The sequence below is a fragment of the Biomphalaria glabrata genome, chromosome 8, assembly GCF_947242115.1.
Source record: "Biomphalaria glabrata chromosome 8, xgBioGlab47.1, whole genome shotgun sequence".
Lineage (NCBI taxonomy): Eukaryota > Metazoa > Mollusca > Gastropoda > Planorbidae > Biomphalaria > Biomphalaria glabrata.
Window position 1 is genome coordinate 1263353 of NC_074718.1, and position 19943 is coordinate 1283295.

The window sequence follows — 19943 nt, forward strand, 5'->3', positions numbered from 1 at the left end:
ATATTCCGGGCTAACATAGGTTTCAACAGCCACACGAGGAAGCACAAAACCCCAGTGCAACGCCCCCAGACACCTGGAGGACAAAAGTGGTCATCATGGAACAACGATGGACAAACTATATGATATATGATTTAGATCTCTTGTATGGCCAACTAAGCGAAGGAAAGCGCTCGCAAGGTGGTCAAAGAAAGCGCTTCAGGGACACCCTCAAAGCTTCTCTGAAGGCGTTCAGCATAGACCCAGGCACCTGGGAGACAGAGGCACATGACAGAGCATCATGGCGTCGCGCTGTGAAAACTGGCGCACGGGTTGCTGGGGAAAAAAGAACAATGCTGGCAGAAGAAAAACGCCAGAAAAGAAAAGCAAGGCCCACGACACTAGCTCCAGCTAGTGAACATTCCGGGCTCACATAGGTCTCTCCAGCCACATGAGGAGGCATAAAACCCCAGTGCAAAGCCCTCAGCCCCCTGACAAAGTGGTCATCATCGAACCACGATGGACGAACTATATATATATATGATTTAGATCTAGTCGACATAACGCCATAACTTAATTTTTCGTTTTATTCAAGTCCTTTTTATAAGTAGCATAAAGTTTTTCTTTTCTTCTTCTAATAAAATTGTTATTTAATGAGACCTTAATCCTAATTATACCTAGACAGCGCATATAATTTAATTTATATATCTTATTTTAGTATCATAATCAGCTGTCGTTGACGCGAAAAATTAAATTATAAACAATTACACCTCTCAACGATTTTCTTTACATGATTGATCCCTTTCCAAATAATTCTTTAATCGTCTCTTTTCAAAAAGATCACTGATTAGTCTAGGTCTAGTTAGTAAACTAAGATCCACCATGACAGTCTAATAACTACTTTTAACTAGGGGTATTCGATGGGAAGTTTTACCCAAATTACTGGGCCACGGTTGTGGCCACTGATGTTGTGGACTACCTATAATATTCTAAGAATACGTTTTTTAATTGAATTCTAGACTAGACCTACGTCTAACTTACAGTGATGCCTTCAAACTTCAATATGATTACACTAGACTACAGACATTATTATTATACTCAATATAAATATACCGATACTCAGTGATAGTATGTGAGAAAACTGTCTAAGATCAGACAGTATGATAATGAGTATGGAGACAGACTGTGCAATGCTCAGAATGCTGGTAAGACCCTTACTAATACTAATAGCAAAAGGACTGAGCCAGCCCCATTAATCCAGATTATTAATAATTCATGAATATGGAGGTAAATAATTAACAAAATAATTTTTCTTTCAAATCTAGCCATGATTAATGATAATGTTTTAAAAGGTCTCCGGTTCGAATCCCAGTAAAGGCTGGGATTTTGGATTTCAGTTTAGGTCATTCCACCCTTTGGGTTGGAAGATATATGATGCGACAGTTTCTGCGTACTAAGCTGATCCGCCATTTAGTTTGTAAGTTTACATTAGTAGCCTTACTCTGGCTATACTGACTATAGTAAATCTAGATCTAATACAATCGGGTTTAAGTTTCCAAAACACAATCTCTACTTTGACCTTTTTAGTGCATTAATTTAAACAAAATGCCTAGCTACTGCTGCATAAAAGGATGCTAAAAAAACTCATATACGTCAATAAACAAGAAAGGAATGAGATTTTTTAGCATTCCTAGACGACCTAGGCCTAGAACTTGGCAAGGCTCTAGGGATGAAGAGATTAATTCAAAAAGAGATTACTTCGAAAAGACTTGGGGCGGAAAACAGATTTCCCATTGAAAATGCATTTTTGAATGTCAATATTCATTATCTCTGAATTTAAGCCACCTGTAACGTATTTTTTAGATCTGATACGTAGATCTATGTTTGTGTAAGCTTCATAAGCAACATTTTGTGGAAATTCGTTTTTATTAAGATTTTGTGCACTTGTGAAATTCACCAAGTAGGCTATTCACGACAGAGAGGTTTTACTTGTGGTTTTATGTGATCCCCTTTGAAAAGGTAAGAAACATATTATTTTTATAGTTATATGAAAAAAATTGCCTACTTATCATTAAAAAATGGTTGTTGTAAATGTTCAAGGAAAAAAAAAGTAAATTGAATGGTTCGTTTGTCCTAGAATTAAAAAAAAATAGCCTCGATGCAAATACGAAAATTGGCTGTCGCGAATGTACGCTTGCCGATATTTATTTATTTACACTTAAATATTACCAATTTTAATTAGGAAACACATATTTTTATTTTAGAAATCATATTGCAATATTTTCGTACTTAAAAAAGGGGAAAAAATATAAAAAATAATGTTTTATTACGTTTTTTATAAACCAATCGGAAGTGGTGTCGTCGAAATCGGAGGGCTTACGCTTTTTTAAAAACTTGTTTTTTCAATCATTCGCTCTGAATCCTCGAGAAAGAAACATCGCTAAAAGCGATCTCAGTCCGAACTATCCATAAGACAATAGTTTTTATAATATTATCAACTATTAAGGTAATTATTGTACTTTAATACTACGTTGTCGCTTTCGAACAACCGATTTTCGAATAACCGGACATCGGCAATAACGCACGCGTGCTAAACAGGCTAAACGCTACACAGCGTGATGCCGCATGGAGATCGATATATCTTAATTTTAACTTATATTTTATAATCTAGACTAGATCTAGATTATAGAATACATAGATCTAAAATCTATAATAATAGAGATTAGACCTAGCCCTAGTTTAGATCTAGTGATTATATACTGTCTAATAGAGGCTAGATCTAGAAAAACTTCTACGGCGACTACGAGTGTTTTTTTCCTTTGTAAATTCTTTTTACTAACGCCAAGAAAACCAAGATCGGGATTTAAGATTGGATTGTAGATATAGACTCTAAATGTTTAGATTAAAATTAATTACGGTATTGCTAGATTAGATCTAAAAAAATGCTGACCGGTAAAAAATCGAGTGCTGTATCACTTCCATTGTTAGATCTAGATCTAGACAGTAATTTAGATCTAGGTCTAAAGGTACTAGTAGATCTAGACTAGAGATACCAAAATAACGCAGATACTACATTTTTCTTTATCTAGACACTAGATCTAATAATACTTGTTATGTTTATAATTTATAGATCTAGACTAGTCTAGATCTAAGACTAAATAGTAAATTCTAAATCTCTATAGATTATAGATTACTATAGATATAGACTATAGAAGAATAGATCCACTTATCATCTTATGACTTAAACTTAAGACATCGTTAAAAATAACAACAAACACATATAAACCAAATATAAATGTTTTTATTTCTTTTCTCAGCAACATTTACAACAGATACAAAAATTGAGATTATTTGAGATAGTAAACAGAAAACACCATGCACTTCTAGCTTAAGCCTATTATTAGGTCTAGAGTCTAGACCTCAAATGCCTAGATCTAGAAATGATCAAGAACAAGATCTATTTATATCTTGATAATAATTCATTTAATATTAGATCTTTTCTAGTCTAAAATACATCTATATATTATACTGTATTTATGTAAAAAAAAATGAAGATAAATATAAGAAAAAAAAAGTGACTTTTTATGGTAGGGTGGGCCGAAGAGGAGACTTATTTATTAGTTATAAATACATTTCAAAGTTGTTTGTTTGTTTTTTCAAATGTTGTATAAATATACTTTACTTTGTGACACAGTTTTATGTTAATAATATTGTGAATTTGTGAAATTCATGGAATATTGGACATATCTTCTGTGAATTTTGGATTTTTCAATATTAGGGGTAAGTGTGTTTGATCTCATTTTTTTATGTTAAATACTTGTCTGATGATAATGAATTTACTTTTTTTGGATTCCTCTGTTCTTGGGCATTAAAATTGATACATAATATGTCAAAACTGATAATGGTTTTGTTATTCAGGATAATGATAAAGTATAATTTGCAACTTTTTTTTTTACCGAGGGGGTGGGGTCTGGGGGGGGGCTCAATTAATAGGCATAAATGTCTTAAAACACATGTTTATATATTTTTTTCAAATGTTCTATAAATATACTTTACTTTGTGATACATTTTTCTATTAATAATATTGTGAATTTGTGAAATTCATGGATAATTGGACATATCTTCTGTGAGTGATGGATTTTTCATTATTAGGGGTAAGTGTGTTTGACCTCATTTTTTCAAGTTAAATAATTGTCTGCTGCTTCTGATTTTATTTTTTTTGAATTCCTCTATTCTTGGGCAATAAATTTGATATATAATATGTCAATAATAGCCAATTTGAAATTGGTCAAAAAAATGGTCCTAAAAGTAGAATGTTGAGAACTCAATCTGTTTTCCGCCTTGGCTGTTGTCCTGGGGAGGTTTGGACTACGAAGGAACTTCCAAAATGTAAAACATTTTACAGTACAATTTAGTGGATTTAATTATAATAAGATAAAGTAGATAGATCTATATTAACTAGATGATACAATAAATAGTTTGTCCATCATGGCTGAGGGCTTTACACTGGGGTTTAGTGCTTCCTCATGTGACTGGTGAAACCTATGTCCACCTATGTTAGTCTGGAATGCTAGTTATACTATATTCTAGTATAAAGACTAGATTTCATATCACTATGCTCCAACAATAGTGTATCACTTACTCCTATGGCTAAAGTCAAAAGTAAATGCTACAGATTTAGATTATATATCTTAACATATAGGATTTATAGGTAAATCTTCTCAGGCTACATTTAGTAGATCTACTGATCTAAATAGTAATTTAAAAAAACAACAATAAAGTAACATGTAGGTCAAATACAAGTTGTAAGTTAGTAATCTAATCAAGATTCGTATCTAGAAGGTTTCTTCATGGTCTAGATCTAAGACTTAAAACTGTATCTAGAATCTAGAGCTAGATCTAATAATTAATACAAGTCTAGATTATAAACATGCATCTAGATCATGATAGTATTATAAATAGTCTGTAATTGGTCTAGATCTAGTATAGAGCTTGAGTCGATATAAATAGATTCTACATAATAGTATACTCTAAACATACATACTAGATCCACACACATAGCATGTGACATAGTACTCTACTCTCAAGCTGTAGCTAGATTTACTAGAATCTTTCAATCTAGATTAGATTTAGATTTAACTTTTTAGAAATGATTTCCACAGGGGATGGGAATGGGCAGGGTTTAAACCCAGAACCATCTGTAAGTCTGAACAGTCCATTGCGCAAAATGCATGACCAGGCAGACATCTTTATTTGAATTAATAACTAAGATACTTTATAAAAAAAACAACTAGTTCTTGGCATCCATTGTTATTCAAACAGTTACATAGAACAGGTATTGATCTAGAAATAAAATGTTTTTTTTTAATAAACAAGTTAACTTTAAAGACCTTACGATCTATAAGGCAGATGATGTAAAGGTCACCTGTTTCTGTGGACTAGGTTAATGAGGATGTCTTGTCCAGCACAATGACCAACCACCTTACTTTTCCCCAACTAATGTCAAATACCATTTAAATCTGGTTGGACTTAGAGGTATCCCAAAATTAAAAATACCAGTCTTCAACGAGATTGGAACCTGGTACTCCAGGTTCCACTAAGGGTCTCTTGAATGAATAGATCTACAATTTTCATACTAATAGATAAGATAATAATAATTAATATACAAACAATACTTCAATTCATTTCTTTTATTTCCACAAATAAATGAATGCATTATATGATTTGAATAAATATATCTATATATTAAATTATATAAATATTTCTCATTGGATAGCTTGGATATAATACAGGTATAAAAAAAAATGCACTGTCTCACATTTACATATATATATATAATTATATTATAATTATTATATAATTATATATATAATTTAATTTAACTACTATAATTATGAATGTATTAGCTGATATGTTCAAAATTCATCCCACAACTGCATCTAAGATATTCATATACTGTTTTGGATGTTATGTATGTCAACATGTCCGATTTGATTTTCTGGCCCAATAAGGAGAGTCTCAGGCCCAAAGAAATTATTAGTACTTATGGCAGGAAGGTGACAGTAATAAATGACTGTTTTGAAATTTTCATTGAAAGACCTAGCAGCATTAAAGCACAGGCACAAACCTATTCTTCCTGTAAAAAAATATTTGTAAAATGTTTTACATGTTTCGGATGTTCCTTCAGAATTGAAGATAGTTTACTTCCTAGTCCAAACCTCCCGCAGGACGACGGGGGATGGGAGCGGGTAGGGTTTAACCCTCGACCGTCGATAAATCCGAACAATAGTCCAGCGCGCAAACCGCACGACCAGGCAGCCATCCTATAAGCACAACACAGTAAAATATCTGATTGGAATAACACCTCAAGGTGTTGTCTCATTACTTTCAATAAATGAATTAAAAATATTTATACTAAGCTTTATAGTTTCTTTGGATTTAATAGCCTTTACATTTTTATTTTGAGAAGTGATGTTGTTCACAAGAGAATCAAATTTAACTTTTTGTTTTTGATGAGGTGAAGTCAATCTCAGAAACCTTAGTTGGCAAAACTTTTTTAAGCTCTGATGGATTTATCCAGTAAGATGACAACCTGTAACTAACTGTCTTACTCTCTTTTAGTCTGGTGTTGGCTTCCAGCATAAATAAAGTGGCTGCCACATGAGTGCAGGACTCTCCAAGTCCAACTGTACAAGAACAGTGGGCTGATAGAATAATACCATCTCGACTTATCCAGGGCTGCAGTACCTTTTCTGCTAACCACTGAGAGTGAAGAACCTAATGAAAAGAAAAAAAAAAAATTTAAAATACCTGTTCATATCAAGACATTGGTCTCATATACATGCAAATACAATGAATATCAAGATATTTAGTATAATATAACAATATTTATTACTTACCTTTGCTAGTGGTTTAAAAGCCATAATATCTTGAACCCAACCATCTAGGAACTGGTTGTAAGCTGCTAAACTCTTGTAAGCCTGTAGACATTTTCAAAAGTAAAAATAGTGATAACATTTTAGTAATAGATGTAGAGCTCTTGTATAATGAAAAGAAAAAAAAATAATAAAAAATACCTGTTCATATCAAGACATTGGTTGGAAGCATCCTAAAAATATAGAAATTAAAAACCCAAGTCTACACCAAAAATTCAATCGAGACTAGTCAAGTGCTTCAGCCGCAACAACCAAAAGGTTTGGGCTAAGGTGTAATTAGCTTCAAATCTTAAAGAGCATTTGAAAGTTGTAAAAGAAACACAGATCTAGGACCATTAGATTTATCAAGTTACTAGACCCGATGAGCCTAGTCCTAGAATAAACTTTAAAAAGTCTTCAGACTTAGATCTAAACTGGATAGTAAAGTTTTCTTTGGTTTAGAAGTTAGATCTGATCTAGATAATACTAGTATCTAATAATAAGTAACTATTATCTGTAACCATAGTCCATATATATATTTATAAGTTATCTCTAATCTAATAAATTATAATACTAATATGTAATATATATATATATATATATTTATATATATATATATATATATATATGAAAACCTTCCAGATACCCCTCCTCTCCGGTCCACCAATGAGATTGATTGGACCATAGCGCTCTGAGCATGCTATAAGCATGAAAGTAGCGCTATATAAAAGCTAAATTTATTTATCTTATCAAGTGACCTAGAAGTGAAGACTAGATCTAGCTAAATCTATTGGATAAAGATTAAGTCTCATATGCTTAAAATATGCAGCAACAGAGATATGTAGATTTTAGATGTTATCTAGATCTATTCTATAGAGTCTAGATGAGATCTAGAATGACCTACTAAGTATTATGTAGGCTAGACTCTAGATCTAGTCACACTCTAATCTGAGACATCATCCAGATTTTGTATATAATATATAATAGATCTATATAGCCATAGATCTAGATCTAGAATACTAGACCTTGAAGGCTTGAGTAAAGAGTAGATCTCTATCACAATCTATATGAATGTTGTATATATGTCTAGATATGCTAACTTAAATAGATAGAATATAGATCTAGAATCTAGTCTAGATTAGTAGATCTAGATCTATTCTAGGTCTAACAATAAAATTGATTCGGAATACCTTGAATTCATCCTTTGTGATTGTGTAGGCACTTTCAGTAGAACAAGATTATAAGTGAAGAGATCTGGATAACACAAGGAGGGCAGCAAATCATTTTCTTTATTATGATGGCTTGCTTTCAAAGTGTAAGGATCAATATTATTTATTTCTGTAATTTCCTGACTATATCTTTCTTTGCTCGACTTATCCATGGTAAGTGCCTAAAAGCTTGTGTTGACTGTGCATAGAAACCAGATTTTTACCAACAATATGTGTGCCGTGCCATGATCACATGACTATGTCTACCAAGCTAAAGGTACCTGATGTGATGGGGAAGGTAAAGGCTGGTGGTTGTTGTGCTGACAACCTCATTAACCATGGGCCACAGAAACAGATGACCTTTACATCCTCAGCCCCATAGATTGTAAGGTCTGAAAGGGGAACATTACTTTGATTTACTTTAGTGGAAAAAAAAAGTTTCTTCTTCCATTTTTTATTCATTAAACACTGTTTTATTGTGTTCTTTTCACTCAAAGAACTTGTAGGACTACTTTTAGCCTAATCAATTTGATGGAGGCGTGGTGGCTGAGTGGTAAAGCTCTTGGCTTCCATGCTGGGGGTCCCAGCTATGAATCCTGGTGAAAACTGGGATTTCTAATTTCTGGATGTTTGGGCGCCACTGAGTCCACCCAGCTCTAATGGGTACCTGACATTGGTTGGGGAAAAGTAAAGGTGATTGGTCATTGTGCTGGCCACATGACACCCTTGTAAATCATAGGCCACAGATACAGATGACCTTAACATCATCTGCCCTATAGACCACAAGGTCTGAAAGGAGAACTTTTACTTTTTTAATCTGTTTGATATAGTTATATTCAAACTCATTTATGCTTTCACTCATACTAACTTTATAGATTTATGATTGCCCAATCCATGGTTCAACAAATTTAAAGATCTTACATGGCAGTATGATTAAAATGACAGTCTTTAAAGTCAACTAAAAAAAAAGTGAAATAGAAAAAGATATAAAATGGAGATATTAATTGGGAGCAAATCACAACATTTTGAAATAGAAATGTACCAGCTACATCATGCTAGATGCAATGGATACCAAGTCACAAAATTTTGAAATAGAAATGTACCAGCTACATCATGCTAGATGCAGTGGATACCAAGTCACAACATTTTGAAATAGAAAAGTACCAGCTATATTACGGTAGATGCAGTGGATACCAAGTCACAACATTTTGAAATAGAAATGTATCACCTACATCACGCTAGATGCAGTGAATACCAAGTCACAACATTTTGAAATAGAAATGTACCAGCTACATCATGCTAGATGCAGTGGATACCAAGTCACAACATTTTGAAATAGAAATGTACCAGCTACAACACACTAGATGCAGTAGATACCAAATCACATCAGTGTAACTGGCAACTCAGATGTAGACTTCTTGGACAACCAGGGAAGGCTAACACCAACCACCTAGCAGGCTGTGAGCTTCCATAAGCAAATTACATTTTGAAAAAGAAATGTACCAGCTACATCACTCTAGAACACAGTGCTACATCATATGATTCAGCAGTCAATTCTACAGAAAATTGTCAAAGTAAAAAAGTAAAACAAAAACCTAACTCCAAACAATGAAAACAACAACCTTCAAAGCAATGGAAGAGATCATTTTTTCCCTGGTTTCTCTGGACAAAATAAGAGAAATAATAATCCTTAATCAGTTTACTAAAATGAAAACCTAAGAGAGCTACCCACTCAAAACTTAAACCCACAAGTCTGGCACTCAAAACTAACTGAAAAGACCTCATTTCATACAAGAATCTCAAAGAAACACCACTTATAAAATATAATTTATGAATCAGGTAAACAGTGCAATGACTCTCTCCCCTGGGACCTAAGCTCTCTTTCTGCTGTAAGAGACAGTATTGAAAACATAACCAAAAAATCTTATCACAATCAGAAAGATCTCAAGAAAATGGTGAATATTTTTCTACAAATCTAATAAACCAATAACTAGTGAGTCAATTATACAGATGAATCATCTTAAGAATTCACCAGTAACAGAGGAGCTGTCTTATTCAATAAATGGCTCAATTGAGAAAGATTAGAAAATTTAATTGCCACTGGCGATCTCTCATGCACACTTTCTAATGAATAAACATTTCTTTCTAATGTTTAAAAAAATCTGATGCCTCCTCTATCAAAAAGGTCAGGACAGCTCTTATAAATCTCAACAATAATAGCAAGAAAACTGTTCTCCAATGGATCCCAGCACACTTTCAAATAGAGGAGAAAAAAAATCTGACACTGCCCTAATGGGAGAATAACTAAGCAGTCTTAAATTCCATGGGAGGTGCAGTGGCTAAGTGGTAAAGCACTTGGCTACTGAACCAGGGTGCAGGGTTTGAATCCTGCTGAAGACTGGGGTTTTTAATTTTGGGATCTTTGGGCACCTCTTGAATCCACCCAGCTCTAGTGGGTACCTGACATTAGTTAGGGAAAAGTAGAGGTGGTTGGACACATGACACCGTCGTTAACCATAGGCCACAGAAACAGATGCCCTTTACATCATCTGCCCTATAGACCACAAGGTCTGAAAGGGGAACTTTACTTTTTCTTTTCTTAAATTCCTTTTATATCCAGAAGAGAATAGAAAAAGAAAAAAAGAGTAGTATAAACCAAAAATATAACAGTTGTCACTCAAACATCAGGATTAAGGATGTTTGTTACATTCTATCAGGACACAGTCAATGAATTATTTTTCACCTTTGAACAGGGCACAAAATAATGAGGCAACACTTATTCTGAATGTTGAAACACGTGGCCTTGTTTTATCATGAGGCCCATTCAAAATACTGGCCCCCAACAGTCCTTTAGAATAAAGATTGTATGGAAAGCTGCCTGATCTGAAAAGAATGGAGTTCATCTTCGATAAATATATATATATATATCTGAACCCTACAATTTATAATGAGAACACAGAGAAAAAAAAAACACAAACAGGATGTAATATTTAAGTTAAACTTTTGTCACACAGTCTCATATTTGTTTATATTGACTTTAATATTCACATTTATTCAAATAAAATAGCTGTATATTTTATACATTTATCCTTAAAATGTGGTGCAGTATTGGCCACTAGTTCAAATGTTTGATGTGTTTAAGGCTATATAAGGTTATAACTATTCCTTTGGCTTACATTGAATTAAAATCATACATTGTAATAATTTTTGTGTGTGTCTACATCCTCTTATTGTTTATTTGTGTTTTCAGGTGGCGATTTTATTGTTTACCATGGAGTTGTCTACTTTTCAAATTTTACTGACCAAGTTTTGTACAGTGACTGATCCATCTGCAGTTTCCGAACTAGTAACTGATATCTCAAAAAAATATCGCTTTATTGATGGTGTCTGGTCACCTCAGGTAATCTTTCTCTTTTTCTTTTAATATGTAAAGAAAATTATATGTATGTATTTTTTTTATTTAGAAATGGATACTGTTTGTCTAAGGTGGATACTGTTTGTCTAAGGTGGATACTGCATGATCTTTGCAGAAGCTGTAGAACACCTTTCCACCATGGAATCCATACATTGAAATGAAAATGTTCAGATTTTATCCATGATCACCTGTCTGAAGATTAGTAACTAGATATAGGTCTTGAAGTATTACACTCAATGATCTATTTAAACAAATAAAAAGAACTCTACTGTTTAACCACAAATCTTAATACAATTTGGAAAGACCTTCACATAATCCTTGTTAATTTTTATTACCTTTTCAATATGTTTAATTTGTTGATTTTTTCTTGAGAAATGTGTAGTTTTGGATACTGGATAGACAACACACATACCCATATTCTCATTATAAAATAATTAGTTTCTATTTTTGGACATTATGACAAATAATATAATCCATTAGCTTTGTGGAGGTATCAGAATGCTCTATAAAAAGATACTAGATTCAAGAAACACAAGGAAGGGAAAAGAGAAATCTATTGTACATAAGTAAGAAGTAATGGGATGCAGTATGCACAGTGGATATTAATAAAAAAAAAAGTAAAGTTTACCTTTCAGACCTTGCGATCTATGGAGCTAATGATGTCAAGGTTATGTTTCTATGGCTAGTGGTTAATGAGCAGGTCGTCATGTGTCCAGCACAACGACTAACCACCTTAATTTTCCCCACCTAAAATCAGTTACCCATTAGAGTTGGGTTACTGAGGGGCACCCTAAAAATTCAAAATCCCAATCTTCATTGAGGTTCAAACCCAGGACCCCATTGTTTTCCTATGAGGTACACAAATCCTTTAGCCGACAAAAAAATCAAAATATTGATAAAGAAGCGAAATGAAAAATGACTGAGCTTTTGGCCCATGACTTTGAAATGCTAATATTTATGTATACTTCTTTATGTTGGCAGAGGATCAACATGATTTGTTCATTGAAAGAAACTTGAAGGTGTAAGTTGTAAAAGGTTTTGAAAGATTTGCCAAAGCAAGGCATTCTTGACAGGGATAAACATTGGGAGCAGCTCTAGCTGACTCAGCTCAGAGGATGACATCACAGTTAATTGACATCTTTCTGTTAACAATGCATGGATTATCTTATCTTCTTCATTCTAGGGGGATTATGCATTGAGTGAAGACATCTTGCTGTAGAAGAGAAGAACAATTCAGATAGTTCACATGATTTACAATATGGCTTTGATTGTCTTATGTTAATGGCTGGTAAAGAACTGAAACTTGTAGGCTGGAGATCACTAGATAGAAATCAAGGTAGGACTGCACTTTTGCACAGAGTAAAGTTGAAGCATGTAGTTACCAAGTGTAAAATAATATTCAAATTGCTATTAGCTAAACTAGTGAAACCTGTAATTTAACATACATTAACATTCTTTTCTTATTTGAAGTCTACTGTTAAATTTCAATTATAACATTAACCCTATCAAGTAATTTACAGGTCATGTTTCTGTCTATCAAGCTATTTACTTCTCATATTTCTATGTATTCTGCCATAAATTTCTATGAATGAATTCAGCCTTGAGTGGTATATTTTTGTCTGTATTTGCAAATACATATTTGTGTTGCTTTTTGTATTTCTGACTTGCAACTTCTGAATTGAATCTCCTTTCTTTACACAGAAATCTCTGATCTACATTATATGAGAAAATCATGTGGTTGTTGTCATTGATCCAGAAACTAAGTTGCAATCTGTCTTGATAAATATATCATACAGATTTAATGGTGGCCTACTCAACCCGAGGCAGCTTAAAGCAAAAACAAAAACAAACGCAGCAGTAATCAGAGACTTGCTATTTGCTGACGACTGTGCCCTAAATGCCTGCTCTGAAAATGATGTGCAGAGCATCGTCAGTGACTTCTCAAAAGCATGCTCAGACTTAGGCCTTACCATCAATACGAACAAGACTGAAGTCTTATATCTACCTGCTCCTGGGAAAGCCTACATGGATCCAAGCATTACTATAAATGGACAGGATATAAACACAGTGGACAAATTCACATATCTTGGCAGCACACTCTCCAGAAATGGAAAAATCGATAGTGAAATCGACCTGCGTATCGCCAAGGCCAGTGCATCCTACGGCAGATTGTCTACAAATGTCTGGAACAGACGTGGTATCTCCACAAACACCAAGCTAGGGGTCTATAGAGCCGTCATCCTCCCTACATTGCTATATGCCTCAGAAACATGGACAGTGTACAGTAAACATGCAAAGAAACTAAACCACTTCCACATGACATGTCTGAGAAAAATACTAAATGTCAAATGGCAAGACAAAATACCAGAGTGTGTCTGCAAAGCATCCACACAATCCTGATGCAGTCCCAGCTGTGATGGGCAGGTCACGTCTACAGAATGGAAGACCACCGCATCCCTAAACGACTCCTGTATGGCCAACTAAGCGAAGGAAAGCGCTCGCAAGGTGGTCAAAGAAAGCGCTTCAGGGACACCCTCAATGCTTCTCTGAAGGCGTTCAGCATAGACCCAGGCACCTGGGAGACAGAGGCACATGACAGAGCATCATGGCGTCGCGCTGTGAAAACTGGCGCACAGGTTGCTGGGGAAAAAAGAACAATGCTGGCAGAAGAAAAACGCCAGAAAAGAAAAGCAAGGCCCACGACACTAGCTCCAGCTGGAATAACCTGCCCAGTGTGCGGCCGAACATTCCGGGCTCACATAGGTCTCACCAGCCACATGAGGAGGCATAAAACCCCAGTGCAAAGCCCACAGCCCCCTGGATGACAAAGTGGTCATCATCGAACCACCATGGACGAACTATAAGTTGCAATCTGTCTTGGTAAGCAGTATTGAAGTTAGGGTGATAGCTTTTTTGGTCACAATAATTTAATTTGAAAATTAAAGAAATTTTTTTTGCTTTAGTAGACAGATTTATAATCATTAAACATTGTTTTAAATGTCTAAAAGATTAATTAAAATTTGTAAAACTGTTGTGAAATTATTTTCACTGTTATCAGTATTTTGTATTCCTAGATTTATCACTGCTTTTAGTTTCCTATATAATCGTTGTGTTACTATTCAAATGTTGTGTAAACATGGGGGTAGTGTTGTAACCCTGCCTTGCACCAGTGCTTGAGGTGCGCACTAGCGCACTAGTGAACGTAAACAGGAAGAGACTAGAATGGAGAGAAGAACAGGGCATCAGGGATTGTGAAGAGTCTGAATGTTTGGAAACTAAGAAGCAAGCTTTTGGTGCTGCCTGAAGGTTGTAGAAGGGACCTGGAACGAAGCGGGAAAGGCTGTCGTTGGTCCACATTCGGGTTGCTGTCTAAAGGATTGGTAAATTAGTAGAAAGACTCTGAGGAAGCTGAAGGATGCTATGTGTTTGTCCTAGTGAATAAACACCTGTCTTTATTTCCTGTTACACTGTGTTGCATGCCTATTCGTTTAGTGCCTAGCCGAGAGTTGCAACAATTGGTGTTATGACTCTACAATGCACGCTGTCATTAGGTGTGAGACTGCGCACCATGAGACACAGGACAGAGACATGAAATAAGAGAGGAAGTCAAGATGGCCGATGATTAGAGATGAAAACGACGCTTGTGATGTGATTAGTGTAATTCTAGATCTAGTTTCCTATTTGGTTATTAAACATTCTATTTTGTTATTTTATACTCCTTTCGTTGAGGTTATTTGGCTAAGCTATAGCAATTGTTCTGGGTGGAAAGACATGCTCCAATTTGATTCTCTTTTCTGTAATTCATCTAATTCTCTTTGTAAAATATCTGTGTCTTGTGTTGTTTTTATTGTTCTATATATTATGCAATCGTCTGCAAATAATCTGACTTTTGTTCCTGAACTAATGCAATTTGGTAAATCATTTATGTAAATTAAAAATAATGGTGGACCCAAGACTGTTCCTTGAGGTACACCTGAGTTTACTGTTATCGGTGTTGATTTAGAGCCATTTATTATTACAGTTTGTTCTCTCCCTATCAGAAAATCTTTAATCCACTGATGCAGTGGACCATTAATGCCGAAATATTTTAATTGTTTAAGCAAACTATAGTGGTGAACTTTGTCAAAAGCCTTGGAAAAATCTAGTAAGATAGCATCTATTTGTTCACTATTATCTAAACCTTTTGAAAAATCATCAATTAGTCCTATTAGTTGTGTTTCACATGATCTATATTTCCTAAAGCCATGTTGGTATGGGGTGAGGACATTATGTTTGTCTAAGTGGTTTATGATGTTGCTACATATTATGTGTTCTAGGATTTTACATGTGATGCTGGTAAGTGATACTGGTCTGTAGTTTCCTGGGTCAGATTTTTCTCCTTTTTTAAATAGGGGGGTGACATTAGCTTCTTTCTAGTCCTTTGGTACTCTGCCCTGGTTAAGCGATGCCTGAAAGAGTATTTTGAACACTGGGGCTAGTTCATTGCTTAGTTCTTTGAGTAATCTAGCTGGAATACCTTCAGGTCCAGACGCTTTATTTGGTTTGGTGTTGGCTAATAGGTTTTGAATTCCATTTTCTTGTACTACTAAATGTTCTATGTTGTCTACTTGGTTCAAATTAAGTAATATGTCTTTGTCTCCTGGGGCTGAGAATGCTGATGCAAAGTATTTGTTTAGGATGTTTGCTTTAGTTTCATTATCATTATGTATTATGTTATGTTCATCTTTTAAGGCGCTACGCCTGTTGTTTCCATTTTCTTAGACTTAATGTATGACCATAGGTTTTTGTTGTTGTCTTTAGATATTACATTGTTTATGTATTCACTCTGCAGCTGTCTGCTTACTTTTTGGGTTAGGTGTTTAATTTTTATATACTTTTTGTAAACTCTTTCTGCCTTGGTTTCTTTAAATTTTCTATATAGGTTTTCCTTCTGTTTACAAAGCTTCTTTAGTCTATTATTAAACCAGCATTTATTTATTTTGTTTGATGTGTATTTAGTTGGTATATGATTTTCTATAATGCTTTTAAGATGGTTTTTAATGAAATTCCAGAGGTCATCGACTGGTTGGTTAATGTCTTTTTCTAATAAGAATGTTTGTTGAAAGTTTAATGCAGCTTGGTGTAGTTGTGTTAGGTTACATTTATTCCAGAGTAAAATTTTTCTTTGGGGTTTTGTATTGGCTACTGCTTTTATCTGACTGTGTATTTTTATGATCTCATGGTCTGATAGACCAGGGATAATATCATAATAAACTACTAATCCAGGTCTGTTGGTTAAGAAGAGATCTAATGTGTTGTTTAATCTAGTTGGCTTTTTAATGATTTGATATAAACTTAGGTTGTGTAAAGTTTCTATGAAAAGCTCATTTATGTCCTTAGGGTTTTGGTGTTTATCTATGGTTAGTGTTTTCCAATTTATATCAGGTATGTTGAAATCACCCATAATCCAAAAAACTGCATTTTTATCTGTCTCTTTAAGTGTAGTAATCTGATTACATAGTTCCTGCATGTATTCTAAACTAGAATTTGGTGGTCTGTAAATGCTGCCTATTATAGGGATGTTGAGGTGGTATTAATTTTACAAAATGTAGATTCTATATTTTTTAGTTAGGTAAGGTAATTTCTTCTGCTATAAGAGTGTTTTTTATTGCTAAAAGAACTCCTCCATGATTTTAAGCCCTATCTTTTCTAAAAATTTCATAATTACTATTGAAAATTTCTGCCTTATAAATTTCAGTGAACGAATTGTGTGTCCCCTTACCTGTCAATTCTGTTTAGTGATGGTCAAGCTCAACTGATATTATTCTAAGCAGCTTTTATTCTGAGAATCATTCAACCACAGAAGCTGTGAGGGATATCTGAAATCCATTGCTTACTTGTCTAGCAGAAAGATTTCTATCCGTTTAGTGATAAAAGATTGAGATTAATTGTATACAACTTTTTGTAGTCGCCAAATAACACACTTTTATGCTCAAGCAATACTGTTCATGAATGGTTTAGTTTTCTTGATGCTGAGAGTGTTCATGAAAGAGGGATCAAAGGTCAATTTGGGTGTTTGTTTTTTAAGACAACTTGCAATGTTTATTAATTTAAATTTACCAGGTACCTATTATTCATTTACTTTGGATTTTAAGATATTTGTCATTGAAATTTAAATAGGTATAAGTACAGTTAATTAACCACAGGATTCCATTAAAAAATTTAAATGCTAAAGAAATTTAAAAAGAAAACATTTCATTTTTGAGATTACATCATCTTTATGTGGAATGTTTTTTGAATAAATGGTACCTGTACAGGTGATTAGACCTATTAATAAATGATAACTGGATATATTTGTATTTGAAACCACTGGCATGTATTTTACTTGTTACTAATAACTTAATTTACTTTTTAATATATGCATTATCTTCTATTTTGAAGTAACATCTGTATTATATAAGATAAGATTATCAACTGTAGTTTTCTTTTAAGAGTTCTTTATGAAAATGTTACCACTGAACACTGCTATATTACTAGACTTTTTTCAACTATGTTTTGTAAATGAAATATTGTACAATGGCATATTTATTGTATTACATAATTAAGGTTTTTATAGCTATATATTAAAAACATCTCATATTTAATGTACTCTCTGCACTGAACAATTTTTTTTAAAGTGATAAAAATTTTGGTTTATTCATATCAAGTCTGTTTTGTTTGTATATATGTAGAATATGTATATCATAGTGAAAGCATTTATTTACTTGCATTTTGGTTTTTATAATCATTTATAGAATTCAGTGTAAATTCATTGTACATTGAACCTCGTTGGTAGTGACAATGTTATTAAGTTGACATGAAGTATTTATGTATAGTCCTGGGTGTTGACTACGTTGTTCATTAGATGACTGCCTGTGTTTTATCCCATGGGAACCAATAGATCAGCATGTCAATATATCTGTTGTAGTAATGTTTAGAGTATACAACTCTAGCAATAAATATTCTGATCAAGTTTATATTTTTGGAACAGAATATGCTAATGTGTTAAATACATTTTTTTTTATTTTAAGAATAACAACTGGTACTTTATTTTATCCCTTTGTATCTTTCTTTTTTTTTTTTTTTTATGTCTAAGTAGTATAACTTCTAATTTAATTGTCTCCCTTTTAAAATCAACCATCTAAATTAGGGATGGCAAACTTTTTCTGTTGAGGGCCGCATTAAATTTTTTTTTTAGGAATAGGGGGCCACATATATATAATTTGTATTTACAATTTTGAAAAATATGCTAGCTGTCTATTAATTTACTTGTATACTGTATTAGACATTCAAATTGAGGAATTATAACAAGATTTAGCAATTTTTGAAACTAATATAACTAATTTTTTTTTTAAATTTGTTACTGTCTTTTTACATCACATTCATTCCTCACAACAATCCAGTTATACTTAATGTGAAGTATTTAATTGTGCATAATGTTCCGGAACTCTGGAACTAGCTTTACTAGTTCTTATCTTTGTGACTGCTGTTAAATTACAGCCAGTCAGCATCCACTTGTTCTTCTGGTTGCATATGTTCAAACAAAAGAAAATATTCTTGTGCATCCAAAAATGTCAAAGTTTAGCATCAAGTCTTTTTAAGTGTGGAAATACAGCTTATGCACCCTTCAAACTGCTTCTCTTTTGGGTCATAATTTGCTAGGAAGTATTTCCTCGGGAGCTGAATCAGCTTCTGTACTAAATGGTGAAGTGAGGATATTCAAAAATGGTTTAAGTTCTTGACGTCTTAACATTTGTTTTCAAATTCCATAAGTCTTGTTCTTTTCTTTTTACTAGAAATAGTTTCACCTTTCAGCAAAGGAAAATGTGTCACAGTCTTAGTTGACATTGCATGATCTAAAGTTCACATCATGTTAAGAGTTTAAAAGACACGTGGAATTCCTGATGTAGAAAACAGGAAGTAGAATGAATAAAGTTGACTTTGAGTTCAGTCAAGTCAAGTCAGTAAGGTTTTGCTCCCGGTCCAGGAAGGTTGGACGTTGCTTCCTGGACTGGTGTATATATATGTATATAGCATGAAAGTCGATGGACTAATGATTGTTGATTAATTATATTTGAGAGTTGATTTCATCATGTGCTTATTGAATATTAAAGTATTATTCGTATTGCAATGGATATCTATAGTTGGAGCTCCAGTGTCACTAGTAGCAATTGTTCTTATTGTTACCCGCTGAGATGCGGACGTGATTTGTAACTAACATATATTGGATACTTTTGATACTGCTGTTATGTGGATAGGATTGTTATTATTTCTTGACTTGTAGCACTAACAAGGAGTGCAGTGTACTATTATTATTATTATGGTAAAATAAACTTCATGTTGTCTGCTGAAACGGACTTGAGTCAGTGGTATAGTATGTTTAACATTTACAAAATGATAAAACCTGTTTTC

At 33.7% G+C, this 19943-nt stretch overlaps 1 protein-coding gene and 1 long non-coding RNA gene across 2 annotated transcripts in view; one reads left to right on the forward strand and one right to left on the reverse strand.

Annotated features, from left to right (window-relative positions):
- The window catches only part of LOC106064932 (uncharacterized), a 77115-nt gene extending 68770 nt beyond the window's left edge, over window positions 1-8345 (reverse strand). Inside the window, exons 1-3 of the mRNA XM_056037413.1 lie at window positions 8081-8345; window positions 6876-6956; window positions 6588-6753 (exon numbers count right to left, since the gene is read on the reverse strand). Coding sequence (XP_055893388.1) covers window positions 6588-6753; window positions 6876-6899 — 190 coding nt within the window. The 5' untranslated portion in view covers window positions 6900-6956; window positions 8081-8345. The remainder of the gene's footprint in view (window positions 1-6587; window positions 6754-6875; window positions 6957-8080) is intronic.
- LOC129927637 (uncharacterized) lies at window positions 847-19884 on the forward strand. The gene is made up of 4 exons (XR_008779255.1): window positions 847-1181; window positions 11349-11498; window positions 12697-12849; window positions 13215-19884. It is a non-coding gene; the product is annotated as an uncharacterized LOC129927637 (long non-coding RNA).
- The last annotated feature ends 59 nt before the right edge of the window (window positions 19885-19943 follow it).